Raw genomic sequence first — 16,560 nt, 5'->3', positions numbered from 1 at the left:
TCCTTCGGCCAATGAGAATTTTACACGTGGAAAATCGCCACTGGTCGTTGTTGTTAATGGGTTATCGGATCCAAAACCTGACCCGATAACTCAACGGCAACCCGTTACGGTGGATGTCATATGTCGGTTACCCTTAACGAAAACACTTCCATGATGCGACATTTATCATCATGGAAGTGGACACTTTCGTGATGATAATTTCAGTATTGTCATGGAACACTTCTACGACAACACATGTATGACTATCTTGATTCTGTCATAAAATTGTCATGGATGTACATGCATGACAGAAAACGTGACCTACTGTGACAAACACGTATCATCACAGAAGTGTTTTTTTGTAATGAAGTCATGTTCATGGAGATGCTAAACCGATAGTATGGACTCAGGGATGGAGATCACTGAGTCGAACAGACCCACTTTGAGACGTAGCGAGATATTGTCATCTGTTAGTCTCAAGTACAATGTCTATGTCATGTTCTAGACCTGAGGTCCTCGCATGTCCTCGGGATGAGGATTGACTCACTTAAGGTTTATCAAACGCTACTTCATAATTGGTAGCTATAAAGGTAGCTTCCGGATGAGTCGCGAGACATGCCGCGAGACATGGTTGACCAAGATGGGATTTGCCCCTCCTATACAGAGAGATATTCTCTGGGCCCTCTCGAGTGACCAGGTTTGGAAAAGCATGGCCATGCGACTTGTGTTAAGTGTTAACCTGGTTCGGGAATCTGTATCACGGTTTTGAGAAGAGATGTCGAGCTACCACAAGGGTGACAGTACTCGCCTTGAGCTCGACAACATATATCATGAGGCAAAAGGGAATGTTGCATATGACACATTGTCGAGCTTCGTCAAATGACTTTACGCACATATGGGAGTTGGCACATTCTGCTAGGAGCCACTACAGACTATCGACTCTGGTCGTGTCCGTGTGTACATGAACCTATAGGGTCGCACACTTAAGGGGTTGCAACCCATTCGGATTGGATCCGAGTGGAAAATGGATGTAGACTCCTAGTGGGCTGAAGTGTTGAGCCCACCTCAAAGGTCTATATAAAGGGGAGTGGGTGCACCACTTAGGCTTGATATTTTTCCACCCTGGAGAGCTTCCGTCGCAACTCCCCACGCCCATGTCGTGTGACGGGACCTAGCAGTCCGCTGCCTGACGTTGCACCTCGCACGTGTGGATACCTTGGAGGCATCACACTTGCGGTGCTCGAACGAACCGTTCGAGGGATCCGCGAGGTACCGTTCGCGGGAGATCGGCGACGCGAGGAGGAGACGCCCCGGGAGATCGACTACACATATCACCAACTCTACTTCGACTATTGTGACTACGTGTCTAGTGGTAAGCCCGATCTCGTGATCTATTTCCAGCAGCATGATCTTGGGTGTGTGGTAGATTTCTTTTATTTGGCGCTAGCGTAGCGTACAACATGTTCGACACCCATGACTCCCTTTAACAAGTCTGAGTCAAACGCTACATCTATATTCAACTTAGCAGGTGATAAGAGAAGTGACGACAACACAATTTCACCTGATTGGTCTTCTTGGCAAGCTTTGTGAATCACATCTTCAATTCCCATGTGGAGCCAGACTGATCATGCTTTTGGGTATTGAGATAACAAATATGTGATGTCTTCGACACCCATATTATATGCAGGGCATTGACCCGATACCTTCATATGTCTGTTTTCCAAATAATGCCATCTAAAGGACGCCATTAGAAAACTTTAACTTTGGTTTGGCACTTGAGGCTCGAAATCTTGCCCCATATGGGATTACTAGTTGCTGAACCCCTCCCATCACCACGGTTAAGTTTGCACCCAATTGGTAGAACCGTTCTACATAGTATGCCAATTTGACTATAAAAATTCTATTATTTGTGAGGTTTCAAGCCACGAAATCATCCGTGTCATATGACGGCAGTGGCAACGCCAAAGATGCGTTGTGCATCAATAGGCCAAAAATATTAGTGAACTAGTTCTTGATCCTATTGCCTAGTCACGGACTCAATAAACTCACTTACCTTGGATAGCAAGTTCCCCCTCGACGGGTAATCACTTTCCTCGCTGGTGACTCAGGTATCAAAGAATCTTTGTCATGCATTGATTTTACTTCCATCACCCACTCTCTAAAATATGGCCATGTTTTAGGGTATTCACTCCTGCCATAACGCTCTGCCAGGTATAAGAAATTTGAAACCTGTTTCCTTAAACTAGCCGCAAAAGATCACTATCCCAGTAACACTTAGCATGCAAGACACATGCACATGGTGATTTATATCGACAAGCCTACACACCTGTTTGGCAAACGTTGCAAGATTGAAACAAGCCCACACGACCATCTTTCTTTGGCACACACATTTTTCACCATGCAAACCGGTGCATCCTCGTTTGGTTGTCACTGTTTCCTCGCCGGCAATGTAACATCACGTCTGTTATTCCTTTGTAAATTTGTTTATGAATTTTAAAGACAAACATTCCTATGATGGTATATCCTGCACAACTGACTTAAGAAGATCTTTGCCGCCAGCAGAAAGCTGCCTTTCCTTCCACTGCTTTTGCATAACACAATCAATTAAGAATTAGAAACAACCACTTTTATCTAATGGGCAAACACTTGTTTGCCAAAACTTCTGTCATGATATACGTAACGTGGAAATTTCTTCCCTTCTCTGCACGTGTGTATTTGGGCCGTAAAATACTAGATTTTCCACACTAACTTTGTGATCGGATGCAACACAATAGAAATCTAGTATCAACTTCAAACACTCAAGACTCAACACTTTGAGCATTAGCTTTATCAAAATTAGAGTCATCTACATCCGTGACACAAGAGGTTTTAACTTTCATCAAAATTAGTGAAGCGACTTATTAAATGCAAAATCATATAAAATTATCCTATATCCTTGTATATACTTAAGAGAATCATCCTCACAAACTTATTTATCTCAATGTGTAATCATGTCACCTCATTATATACAATCATAAAATGAGATAAGACCCACCTTAACATGCAACCGTGCAAGAAAAAAAAAGAATAACCACAACATTCAACCATGCATGAGAAATGTTTTTATTCAGTTATTCTACTTATATTAAATAACTATTGTTACAACTATACATAATCAAATATTACAAGCCATATAGCTTTTATTTTGATTCTTATGTTATCAACCCAAGTTTTTATATCTTTCAATTCTCGCAGCACCGCACGGGATATTATGTACTACTCCCTTTCATCTATAAACCCTTTTTATATTTCTTTATATAGGGAGTAGTAGTTTTTCACGAGGGTGACCCTATTAAAACCTTTTACATAGAGAACCCTTGCAAAATCTAATATTCGTATTCTGGGGAGGCTGGCTTGGCGAACCAAAGGTAACCCTTGTACACCCAAATCCCTCCCACAGCACCGTCCCGGGGTCCGTCGCCGCCGAAACCCCTCCCCTCTTCTCCCTCCTCCTCCTACTCCATCACCACCACCACCACCGCCACCAAAGCGCTCCTGCCATCTCGAAGCGTGGCAACTAGTTTGTCTCGCGATCTCCCTCCCCAACCCCTTGTCCTGCTGCTGGGCTGGTGTGGTCGGGACGCGACTCCGTTTGCTGGTAAGGAAGCCCTAGCTTGTTCGTACTTTTGTGCGGGCGAGGAACAGCCGAATCAAACTAGACAAATCCCCTTTTAAGGATCGATGAGACGTTCGGGTGCACCCGCCCATGTTTTTCGATGCATATTTTCCTCAACGAATGCTACTTTTGTTTAGATCCCTAATCAATACCAAGTCATACTAGCTGTTTTATATATATTCAAGTAAACAAGTCGGGGATTCGTCCAAGGGAACCCCGTTTCCCCTGTTAAGTCCGACACTAGATATAGATTTCAGTTCTCCTTAGTGGATGCCGCCTTATGTGCACTAGATACATACTTGGTCCTTTTCATGTATATATGTTCACTGGCTTCACTGCCGCTGATGGCTTGATAGATTGCTTTATTGCTTTCGCATTTGTGAATTACTCCCTCCGTAAAGCATCGGTGTTGATGTGCGGATCATTGTTTATACTTACTTTTGATCTGCACCCTCTTTGTTTGCCTCTTGTGGGTGTGTTACCTCAATGTCAACATTACTCTTAGGGCATGTCTAGCTGCCAGTATTTTGCGTAGACGTTTGGTACATGACTATTGTTTTTTTTTTGGCTGGTGGTACCAAGCAATATCCAGCTTTTCATATAATGTAATTCACTAGTGTTGTTACTTTGACTCTTGGCATGTCGTTTCTACTCAGCCCGGTAACGTAGTTGGCTAGCTTCCTAACCCTCTTTCTGTTTCAGCTTTATAGTTTTGTTTGTTACTTTGATTCATTTAGTATGTTGTTTCTGTTCAGATTAGTAAGCCTCGATTAGTCGCATTAATTTAAGATGGAAATAGTTTAACTTCAGATCTAAGAATTTGTCTGTTGCTGGTGATACTCAAATTCACTCGGTGTGTCGTTTGTGCTATTATTTGTCACTAGCACAAATGCCCGTGCGTTGCAGCGGGGGAGGAATTTGACATGTCCACTTAAATGTCCATCAGCGCGGTATGATAACATCTGAATGGTGCCATGCAGCTGTGACACACACGCCGAACTCTAATATAAATGCATATATCGGTAAAAATTGCTCAAATAACAGGCATAAAAAGTTGAATTAATATATCTTTAAACATCAACTTGGCAGCCTATTTGCATGCAGCAGGATTTGCCTTATTTAGGATTTAACCCTTTCTATCATCGTTCCTTGGTCATGTAGGCATGTGTGAGTTTCCTCTGGCTAGTTTCCTAGCAAATCGTTCTTCTAATTTAACTTCCTACTAATAAGAGGATTTAATGGGTCCTCTCTCCCATCGTCCCATGCATAGAGAATGGAATTTATTTTTCGTTCTTCTAATTTCTTTCTTTCTTTCTTGCCGAATATATTTCTTTCTTCTAATTCTTTCCCTTCGTGCTCAAGGGCTCATAATAGCGGGATCTATTCTTTCTTTAAATCTTTTCCTCCCTTCCTTCACACAAGAAATTTATTCCTATATTTAATCCCACAGACGGCAACCCACTCCTTGAGGCGGCTTATTTATTTTATTTCATAGGCATATATAAATTGATGTGATAAGTTATAGGAAAGCGAGGTGGGACTATTCAATAACTGAGTATCTCCTGACTGTACTGCTGGGCCGGGCAATGGGTGAGGCCCAATAGACATCAGCCTGCGCGCTCGAAGAAAAAAAAACAGCAATTGAGAAAAACGGGTGAACTGACCAAAAAACTGGAGAAACACGCCTTCCGTTTTTTTAATAAAGTAGGTACAGACTATATTTATAGGCATGGGTGGTCCAAGCATCTCTCCAGCCGGGCTTTTGCCAGCTGTGCAACACTAGATTTTCATGAAAAAAAAGGTGGCATCCTGAGCACTTTGACTTGTGGTTTGCCCAGAGTTTAAAAAGTTCTGGTGTCCGCTACTGTTTATATAGGACCAATGAAATTTCAGTGTTAATGTTGTAGTCCTTCACTATTTGCATGGTTAGCATGGCAATTTTCAGCTTAAACAATATGTTTGATCATTATCAGTATCTTTGTTTCATCATGCATTTCTTCTGTGGAGATTAGCTATGTACTTTGCTAATTCTACCTACATTGATTACCTGCCATATGCCTGTCTGTTTTCTACCCTGTATAGTGGAAGCACATGTTGTATATGTGAACTGCTTATCATGCTAGCACATTAGGGATTTAGGGATACTGTTATGTAACTTGGTTATTTGGCAACATAACACCTGCTGAACTTCAAAGCTAACTGAATACGAGCCTAATGCATCATGCGCTGCACTGTATGTGTCACTCTTCTTATGGCTGTTAATCAGGCCATAGAGAGCCGGCAACAGAATTAGACATCCTCTATACTCTTTGCTTGGAGTCTGACCTACTGTTACTGAAGTAGCATTACCTTTTTAGTTCAGTTGGCCCTGATATTTTCTTATATAACTATGCGACAGTGTAGGTTCTTTATTAATTCTTACTGTGGTTTAAGATCGAGTTAGCTGTCAAGCTACTTTGGCTGCTAAGAGATAATCTACCAGATGTCTGTCTCTTGGACATGAAAATATTCATCTATCTAATTAGTTATGGCACGTTATGGTATAGGCATGTGTTCTATATCTCTACTGTATCGTGCTAGCATATTAGGGATTTGCGGGTACTCTTTGGTAACTTGGTTCATTAGCAAGCTTTGCCTTGTTCTGAACAAAGCAGCTACCGCACTTGATAGCTGAAAAATAAGCATGGCATATGGACCCACATGCAATACTTTAGGTGGCTTGCCTTTTATGGCTGTCCATCAAGCATTGATCATGGAGAGTGGTGACAATTAGATTACCCCTATATTCTTTGTCCTGATCCAGTATGGCTGTAAGCAGCTACACCTTTCGTATTTAGTTGACTTCTAATATTTGACTTGCTATTGTTAAAAAGACGACCCATTTCTTCAGCATTGTGCATCATTGACTAATCATTTTGTTTCTTTTTATCATGTTGTGTATGTGGTGGTGCCATGTGTTGATTACTTGTCTTCCTGTGAATGAAATTTTGTATTTGCTTCCTTTAGTAAAAGAGAATAATTGACATTTTTGTGTCCTCATTGGATTTCTGGCTTTAGCTCATACGTTTGAATGCATAACTTATGAAATTAGCATATGTGCAGGCATCAGAACCCTTACTGGATAGAAGTTAGTGAGGCCGGACAATGGGTTTCGATAATGAATGTATTCTGAATATACAAACTCTTCCTGGTGAATATTTTTGCCCTGTTTGTCGGACGCTCATATACCCCAACGAAGCTCTGCAAGCTCAGTGCACACATCTCTACTGCAAACCTTGCTTGGCTTATGTAGCAGCAACCACACAAGCCTGCCCTTATGATGGTTACTTAGTGACGGAAGCTGATTCCAAGGTATAGCCTCTTCTTAAGGGAGTGATTTGTGCACCGTACAGTGAGTTTAGTGTATTTGGAAGTAGAGCCCTCTTTGTTATAACCTGCTTTCAAATATGCAGCCTCTGGTGGATTCAAATAAATCACTTGCTGAGACAATTGGTAAAGTTACAGTACAATGCCTGTACAACAAGAGTGGTTGCCAATGGCAAGGAAACCTGTCTGAATGCAACACACATGGTACCGCTTGTGCCTATGGGAACTCGCCTGTTGTTTGTAACCGTTGTGGTACTCAGATTGTACATCGTCAAGTGCAAGAACATGCTCAGCTTTGTCCTGTATGTACATCATGTCTCAAAGTGATTTGTTCTACAAGTCAACTATTTCTCTATGCATTAATATTTTTGTACCGTTTTGTGTCTTTGCAGGGCGTGCAACCCCAAACACAACAGGCTGACGGTAGTCTGACACAGTCATCAGCTGCAACGACCCAGGCAGTCACCCAAGATCCTTCTGCAGTTTCCTCTGTGGCGCCTGTAGCAGCTCCTACAGCTGGAGCTGTTACAACTTCTGCACTGGCAACTGGTTCAGCTGGTGTGACCACAACAAGCACGGTTGCTGTGGCCCCTTTTGCAGGGGCACCTACTTATGCTACTCAAGGTCAAGCAGTTGCACCACAAATTCAAACAGCCGAGCAGTACCAGCAGCAGCTCCAGTACCACCAGTACTACCAGCAGCATTACCCTGGCTACAATCCCTACACCCAGCAGTATCAACAGTATGGCCAATACCAACAGTACACACAACCTCAAACGCAAGTGGCACCACAGAATGTTGCTCAAGTGCCTGCACAACCTGCTCCATATGCTCAGCCTCAATTCCTGCAGCCGCCACAGCCCCAACACATAGTGCCAAACCAGTCCCAGAATCCTCAACTCCAAGCACCAGCTGTTCAGCCACAGCCTCAGCAGAATCCACCATTGCATTCAGCGCCTCAAATTCCACAGATGCAACCACAAGGTGATGTACAACCTATAGCCCATACCCAAGTTTGTAATCAGCCATTTGCAATGCCTGCAACTCAAGCAATAGCCTCCCAGGTGCAGCCATATGTGCAACCTCATCCTCCACATCAACAGCAGGCTGTTGCCCAGCAACAACCGCAAATGCAGTACCCACCTCAGCAGCAACATCCTCAATCTCAGATGCAGCACCAGCATCCACAAGTGCGGCAGCAATCGTACCCACAACCTCATGTCTATCATCAGCCTCATCCAGTTGCACAATCTCAGAACCCTTCAGTACATGCGGTAGCAGGTCATCAATCATATTCGCAGCCTCAGCCAGCACATCAGATGGCACATGGTGCTGCAATCCAGCACCCTGTACATGCATCTCACCAACAGTTAGTTGGTCCTCAGCATCCTGCACTTGTACACCCTCCTCAGGGTCAATTTCCGTTGCAAGGTCAACAACCATCCATGCTGGCTCCTCAAGGTACTCAGCATACACCACAACATCAGCAACATGGGCATCAGGCTCAGCGGCCACCAATGCATCCCAGCATCCCTTCGCAGGCACCACCACAAGGATTTCCTCTTAACACACCTGTTCCTTCACAAACAAGTCAATCATACCAACAAGGAATGCACTCATCACAACAACAGATTCATCCTCAACCTTTCCAGCCCCATGGTCCACAATATATGCAGCAGCAGCATGTTCCAACCTCGACTAGCAGGTCTACGAGTTATGTTGCAACACCGCATCAGTTCCAAGAATCAGGAAAGTCAGAAAGTGCAGCTAATGCTAGTGGCAATGCTGAAGTAGGCGATAATACAAATGGAGGCAGTGAATATTCTGGCATAAAGCCAGAATATCTGGGTGATAAAAATGTGAATGGGGAGCAGAATGATTTTAGTAATATCAGAAAAAATGCGGTACAAACTGGCATTGCATTGGGCGTTGCAGATGGTTTAGACAAAGGCAAAGGAAAGGATGAGTCTGGTGGCCAGGAAAGTAATTCACAGTCTGAAGCTTCAAATATATCCAATGATCTTGAGAAAGGAGGATCATTGCAGCAGGCATCACAGAAAAGCCAGGGAGCACTGGGTTCCTATGCGCCCCCAGGCATGGGCCGACAGCGTCCTTCTGGACCTGATACCATGCTTACTCAGCATATGCTCCATCCTCCTGTGCCATGTACGCAAGCCCAGAAGAATCAAATGAGGCCACCTAGTCATAGTTTTCCAGAAAATGTCCGGCCTACAGTGCAGCAACAACTATATGGTGTATATCAATCTGAAATGGCACCAAGGGTGTTTGCACCAAACCTTCCGCGGCCTGCACCCACCATACCTGATGATGGCATGATTCGACCACCCATGGCTGGACCCTTGCCTGGACTTCATGACACAACTATGCCTCCTTTTGCTCCAGAAAATGTTGGCCGACCACATCCTGTTGGTAATTCTCTTGAATCAAATGCAAACACTTTTGAGTTTTCCATTTTAGGGACACTTGAGTTTTCTTTATTGTAAGCATCTTGACCAAAACTTCCTTCTGTTCAGGAATGAGAAATGGTGTCGGCGGAGAGCAACTAGGAAATTCCAGGGCTTTCCATGAAGAAGGGTTCAATACTTCACGGGAACATTTCAGGTCGTTGGGGCCACCATATCCTGGCAGATACAATGTCAACCCTAAAGATATTGAAGAGAATATGAAGCAATTTCCAGGGCCAACTCATCTTGATGATGACAGTTTTCAGAGAGGCCCAAGGCCTTTTGATGGTTTCGATTCATTACCAGGAAGGCCTCCATTCCCAAACAAGCCAGGCCCATATCCTATAGGCTTCCCTGAAGATTTGTCAAGGAAGCCCCATTCAATTGTTGGTCATCCTGACTTTGTGTCACCTGGTGCAGAATTTGGCCATCACAGGGTTGATGGAATGCCTAGAAACCCAGGTAAGGATTATAAGTTGATTCAAGGCTTGATTTGAAACTTCATCTTCAGCAAGTCTTCATGGGTTTAATGAATGAAGAGGAGCTTACTTGATCCTTTTCATAATTTTTCAATGGCTCTGTAATGGCTTCAAATGGTTTTCAGGTTCATTTGTTCAAGGGATGACAGCTGGTCCCGGAGGTCTTCGTAAGGACCAACTAGGCCCTGGCAACCTTCCAGGGAGTAGACAGCATGATTTTGACAATCTAGGGTTCCCTCATACACATTTCCACCCCGCTGATATTTTTCTTCCAAGAAATCTTCATGGTTCTGAACCCCTTGGGCATGGTCAATTGCATGGAATTGAACCTTCTGGCCACCGGTTCCAAGGACACGTACATCCAGATGATCCAAATTTTGATGACTATTCTCGACATGGTTTTCCACAAGAATCTGGCCGCTTCAGTTCGGTGGGTTATGGATGTTGAATTTATAAATTTATTTTCGTTTTTGTGTTTATTTCTGATGCATTATGAGTTTCTATATGCTATATACTTGATGTAGGAGTACCTATTAATCATTGAACTGCTGTTGTATTGTCCAGGGTGGTTTCTTCAGTAGTGGAGAAGTTGGTTGGTGCCGGATATGCATGTTTAACTGTGGGAGTGCAGAGGACCTTGGTCTACATGTGCATACAAGAGAACATCAGCAGCATGCAATGGACATTGTTCTGAAAATGAAGCATGATGTCGCGAAGCGACAGAAAATGTGAGTATATTTTTGCACTAATTTGAATTAGAACATCCTAGGTGAAACATTTCCTTGATTTGCAACTCTCGCCCATTTCTCAGGAATCCTGGAGGCCCCAAGTCATTAAACAAAAAAGTAGCCATGAAGGGCAACTTCCATGGAAATAGGCGTTAGACCTCCTGTTACATAGTTCAGCATTCGATGAGATTTCAAGGTAGGTATGGTGGTTGCATTTCCCCCCTCAAGTGCGACGCTTAGTTCAGTAGTTCAGTTAGTTGCTTTGCCCCCTGTCCTTCGCCAGGTCGCTAGTGCTGTTTGGATCTATTTGCGACCACTCAACTGAGACCTGTTTGCATTTGGGTTAAGGTAGTTCTGCATGCTTGGAATGGAATATTTAGTAGCCCCAAACTTCTGTTATTATATTGTATTGCACACTATTCATGCTTTTATGGTACTTTTTGTTGCTATTTTGGATATTCAATTCCTGTATTCTGACTCTGAGGATGCTTCTATTTCTGAGCGTGCAGCCTTCCAGTTTTGCATGTGTGATAGTAGTTGATAATAATGTACTATCTCCATTTCATTTTGTAAGGTGCATGCTGGTCTAGCATGAGATTTAGGAAGCAATTAATAGTAGAGGAAATGACCATGTTAGCCATGGTGTTATTGTCTTGAAAATATGAGATAATATTTCATAGCCATAGATGTGAAGTCATCCCTACATGAATCCCTCGTATTTTGAAAGGATATTGCAGAACACTGTTGGCCTTGTATTTTGAAATGGAAGGCGTACTTGACTTCCATGTATATCCACTAGGTAGACATGAGTTTTGTCGTTCTTACTGGGGCCTAAATATCACGTAGAATTGTTACACAAATGCTAAAAGGTAATACTGTATTTTGTAGAAACATAAGACTTCTGGTACATTTTATAATCTTTTAGGGCACTCCTGGCATGTAAAATTGTCACCAGTTTGCTTATGTTAAATTCTAGAAGATACCATCACCTTCTATTGAAATGAACCCTAAGATTATAGGCACTGCTCCAAATAAAGGCCATTGTGAAACCGCATTTGAAGGCCAGGCTGGTAGAAATGACAGCTTATATAGATATTGAATATGGTGTAGGGCGTTGTTTAGTAGAAATATGTGTACCCCCAGTCGACCACAGATTATAGCATGAAACATCTTAGGTTAAAACATTTAACAAGCATAGAATAGCCAATTTCCCCCTTTATGCTGCTTCCATGACCGATTGTTGGGAGTTGAATTTTTAGATTTTAGATGAATGATCTTTTAGATGCTTATTTTTCATTATATAAGTATGAATATAATTATCCGACTTGTATTGTTTATCTTGTAAACACTAAATGGTGGGGTGATTATTCGTGTACTACTGATTGTTTTTTGGAACATTGATCCTAACTATAGGTATCATTTTTTATTCGTGAGATATATTAGCAATTTGCTAATTGGTAATCACTTATTGGAGAGCCTGCTACATTAATAATTGAAGTGTTGAATTCGCCATGTCACTTCGTTGATTGGTTGGCATGCAAATTCCGTAATTAGCAGACATGTGACATAATACAGATACCGGGTATTAACATGAATGCACGTTGGGGGTGGTCTAATTGAAAGGATTCACGCCTAACATTTGTGGGCATTGCAGCTCAAAGGCTAAAAAGAAAACAAAGGCGAAATCCTTATACTTGGTTTTGAGGTATATTCAGCTAGCTAGCTTGGTTATATGTAGAATTGTTGATACAAATACAAGAACAGTTATTTGTAGATAATTGCCCAGTTCTTAAAAATAGCGAGACATGTTCTTGGTCTGACTATCATAACTATGGGTGGAGAACGTCATTTTATTATAACTTATGGACACTAGGCGCCCTTAGTAGTATCATTTTAAGTTTTTGATATGATGGTCAACTATTGGCATACAATAAGTTTCCTTGGCAATAGCCTTTTCTGGATGTGCTTCATCCAATGTGAATATTGAATGATATGTTTTTGTTGTTGTCTGTTTGCTAAGCAGAAATTGACAAGTTTAAGAAATTCCATGCGAGGGCTCCATGTTCATACGATCATACTTGCATGCTTTCCTGAAGGCGGTAAGGATAGATATGCATTGAGCTTTTCTTACGAAGTGTTTTACATTTTCCACAGATTTGTGGCCAAGATATATAAACTGATCATGCCTGTCTCAATTTCTCAATTTCTTAAACAAATGCTATTTGATGCGTGTTGTGCTTTTAGATCTTTGTAGTTGTAGGACATGACATGATATTGCATGAAAATTGCACCTTAGTGTACTTGTAAAACTTGGCTTGGACTAGCTGATCGCATAGACACAGAAGTTTGTTATAGAGATTACCTTTATGAGTTTAGTGCTTGTTTTGGCAAGCATCTGAAATCACCTGTGTGTTTTATGGGGTTGTTATTAGTATCCAACAAGTCCTACTTATGTGGTATGTTTTGTCTAGAAAATTAACTTTATAGAAGTTAAGATGGGTCCTAAGGAAGCACGGCAAGCCACTATTGTGGTTGTGCATCATATGCCTAGCCACAAAGTTCAAACTTGCTTAAGTGGGGCAAAATTCGACAACAATTCTAATAGCCCCAACCCTCAAACCAAGTTGTTGTAAAGTATAGTTGAACTTTGTTTGACTTGCACTTGCATCTGCATGTGAGTTTGATAACAACTTATTTAAATAGGTTCAACGGCTATTTATGTGCAACTCTTTGTTGCCTTAAATTTCCCACTATTTAGTATCATCACATAAAATTATGGCGATCAACTACACACTATACTTTCATAGTTGTACGTTTGATGCAATGGTTTTCTGTTATTTTGTAATATTTGTGTCCCATATTAAAAAATATACAAATGACATGCATTTCGTTCAGTTTGGAAATGACCCAATATTCGTGAAAATATGTCTCTTTTGTTGTGTACGAAATCAGAAAACCTTAAAATTGCGAATAAAAGTCCAGTTGGAAACCCTCCTACTGGACTTTCATTTGCAATTGTCATAAGGCTACAATACATTTACAACTTAATGTTTTGTGGACGACCACATAACGTTTTGTGGTAGTTCTGCAAATTATATTTATGGATAATTTCAAAACTTAGCGCAACCAAGGAGCATGCTTTGCTTTTAGTGTCTAAGTGGTATGTGTTGCGACCACTTCCCTAAATTTATCATATCTTGTGCTACAACTTTTGAAGTATTTAGCACCCTACTGGGTATTCATAGTGAATGCGCTGAAAGCCTGAAAAACACTTCTAGTGTTGGTAAATGCAATGCTCTCGAATATCACCATCCCTGGCTAAAAATAATGTTGTGCCCCCTTGTTTTATCATCTGATGTATTACGTACAAATTTGTTTATGTAGCATTGTTACGACCACTAGTTTTTTTTTTCCTTCCTGGTATCTTTGTTGTACTGCTAAAAATTCGGCTATGAACTCCTTTGGAGTTATTTGTCAGACTTTGTAGCTAGGGATTATTGTGTTGTGAATTGTAAGAGCATCTGCAAGTTAGGTGAATATGGTGACCAAAAAAGAATTCTAGATATCGGAGAGAATTAGTGGAAAATCTTTTTTATTATCTTCTTGAACATCTAGCCTTACATAAAGCTTAGCTTCCTTCTATCTCTTTGTACGGTGCTTTTCCACTTGATACAATTTGTATTTTTCATCAAATAAAATGATTTAAACATTATGGTCATGCATTACATAATTTTACACATAATATTTGAAATTCGTCCAAATTGAACATAGTAGTTCTAAATGACACAAACATGACATAAGCTCAATTATAACCCAACTTAGATGGTTGTAAACTTGATACAATATAGATACTTCTTAACTAATCCAAAATAGACTTTTCTAATAAAGCAAACACGAGATAAACGAGCATCATTCTTGTTGGAGGGTGAAATCTCTACTAAGCCATCGATTCGGCGGCTAAACACCACACTACCGATTTGTTCTTCCATGCTCCTTCTCAGATTCAGGCGAGTTGACGTAGTGTTGCATTATGTTAAACACTGATGGCAGTGCAGCGGTAGTGCTAAGGTAGGAAGGTCGGGCATGATGACTCGCGAGATGTCTTGGAGGAGCCGGGGTTACCTCCGAGGTTAAGCCATGATCTAAAAAGGAGGCATGACAAATCATAAATCAAATCTGTTGGAGCACCGTTTTAAATCTTTTCTCCTTTTTGGGATAGCGAACGGATTTACCAACTTGTTGGAGATGCTATGAGCACTTGCTCGAGCCTTAAACGAGCTTGGGCTGTTGGCTCGCTTGAACGCATAAAGCGCGTTAGATCCAGCTTTAACTGAGCCATGGCATGTACCGTCATTACTCAGCACTTTTTTTTGCCATGTACCGTCATTACTCAGCACTTTTTTTTTGCGTCAATCTGTAAGATGTAAGAGCATCTCCAATAAATGGTCCAAATGTAAAAATAATTAACTTTTGGACCATTTGGGGCAAAAAAACGCTGCTTCAACAGACAGTCCATATGTAAAAAAATTTGGACCGTGGCCTTCCCGTGATGTAAAATGCAACACCTCGCGATGCAAATATACATCACGAGATGCATCTGGTTCAAAACCAGCCGCCGCCCGCGAACGCCCAACCGCCATTTCATTTCTGTTCCTGCTCGCCTGCCCGTGACCTCTCGTCCGTTGTCGCCCCGCCGCCTCCACACCCCGCCGCTGCCCCGCCGCACGCCGCCTGCATCAGATCCGGCGCCGCCCCGCCCCTCGCCGCTGTTTCCACGCCGCCCCGCCGCCCGCCGCTGTTTCCACGCCGCGCGTCGCCCGCCCGCCCCGTCGACCACCGCCCCGCAGCTCCGCCACTGCCCCGCCAGCCACCGCCGCCTCGCACGCCGTCGCCGCCCCGCAGATCCGCCCCGCCCGGCTCCGTCCGCCACCGCCCCGCCCGCCACCGCCGCCCTGCAGCACCGCCCCGCCCGGCTCCGTCCGCCACCGCTCCGGCCGCACGCCGCTCCCGATGGCGCCGAAGAAGACGCCGAAGGGCAAGTCGGGCTTCTTCAGCGTGAGGCAGAAGCCCTCCGGCAACTAGGGTGTGGAGTTCTCCGACGCCGGAAGGCGTTGGTGGATCGACACGTACCCCTCCGCCCACGAGGCCGCGCGTGCCTACGACGTGGCGGTGTGGCGTGCCGAGAGGCCTCGGTTGCACCTCAACTTTCCAGAGATCGAGAGTCGGGCGGAAGCGGAGATGCTTGTGCCGCAGGGCATCAACATGAAGGAGATCACGACGAAGAAGAAGAAGACGAAGAAGCCGTCGGTTGTCGTCAGTGCTGGCGAGACAGATGAGGAGGCGATGGCGAGGTTTGCTCGGGAGCATCCGGAGTACGTCCAGTCCGAGATGGAGTACTACTGGAAGCGTGAGGCGGATCAGAAGAAGAAGGGGCCGAAGAAGGAGGATGAGGTCGGTCCCTCGATGGTGATCCCCATCGAGTCCTCTTCCGAGGAGGATTGGGCAGACTTCTCGGAGGAGGAGGAGGAGGAGGGGTGCGACGACCCGACGAAGGAGTTCTGGGAGCAGTTCCGTAGCTCCGATGAGGAGTAGTTTATCTAGTAGTTTGAATAAGTAGTAGTTGAAGTTGATGTATGAAACTATGTTGAATTTGATGTTTGAACTATGTTGAATGGACTAGTAGTACTCCCTCCTTCCATCTATATAAGGCCTAATGCGTTTTCCGAGGCTATTTTGACCAAATGTTAGATTAATAATATATGACATGCAGCTTACACAAAGCACACCGTCGAATTCGTATGTGAAAGAAACTTTTAATGATATAATTTTTACATTATGCATGTCATGTACTATTAATCTTATCAATAGTCAAAGGCGGTCTTGAAAAA

The 16,560-nt window shown here is 43.0% G+C and overlaps 2 protein-coding genes across 2 annotated transcripts; both read left to right on the top strand.

Moving 5' to 3' along the window:
• The first annotated feature begins 3,374 nt into the window (after positions 1-3,374).
• On the top strand, positions 3,375-11,152 carry LOC125508430 (uncharacterized). The gene is made up of 8 exons (XM_048673145.2): positions 3,375-3,616; positions 6,737-6,985; positions 7,087-7,302; positions 7,393-9,430; positions 9,535-9,927; positions 10,070-10,374; positions 10,509-10,672; positions 10,756-11,152. The coding sequence occupies exons 2-8, from the start codon at positions 6,779-6,781 to the stop codon at positions 10,826-10,828; spliced, it is 3,396 nt and encodes a 1,131-aa protein (XP_048529102.2). The 5' UTR covers positions 3,375-3,616; positions 6,737-6,778; the 3' UTR covers positions 10,829-11,152.
• Positions 11,153-11,300: 148 nt separating this feature from the next.
• LOC147971068 (uncharacterized) lies at positions 11,301-16,348 on the top strand. Its single transcript, XM_087525890.1, has one exon. The coding sequence runs from the start codon at positions 15,911-15,913 to the stop codon at positions 16,262-16,264; it is 354 nt and encodes a 117-aa protein (XP_087382016.1). The 5' UTR covers positions 11,301-15,910; the 3' UTR covers positions 16,265-16,348.
• The last annotated feature ends 212 nt before the right edge of the window (positions 16,349-16,560 follow it).

The sequence above is a fragment of the Triticum urartu genome, chromosome 5A, assembly GCF_056163025.1.
Source record: "Triticum urartu cultivar PI428250 chromosome 5A, HENAU_Tu73, whole genome shotgun sequence".
Taxonomy (NCBI): domain Eukaryota; kingdom Viridiplantae; phylum Streptophyta; class Magnoliopsida; order Poales; family Poaceae; genus Triticum; species Triticum urartu.
This window is presented reverse-complemented; position numbering and strand designations above follow the sequence as displayed.

Excerpts from the sequence above, each read along its gene's own strand:
- LOC125508430 (XM_048673145.2), top strand. The coding sequence starts at position 6,779 with ATGGGTTTCGATAATGAATGTATTCTGAATATACAAACTCTTCCTGGT. Across the intron at positions 9,431-9,534 it reads TGGCCGACCACATCCTGTTG|GAATGAGAAATGGTGTCGGC; the intron begins GTAATTCTCTTG and ends CCTTCTGTTCAG. Across the intron at positions 9,928-10,069 it reads TGGAATGCCTAGAAACCCAG|GTTCATTTGTTCAAGGGATG; the intron begins GTAAGGATTATA and ends AATGGTTTTCAG.
- LOC147971068 (XM_087525890.1), top strand. The coding sequence starts at position 15,911 with ATGCTTGTGCCGCAGGGCATCAACATGAAGGAGATCACGACGAAGAAG.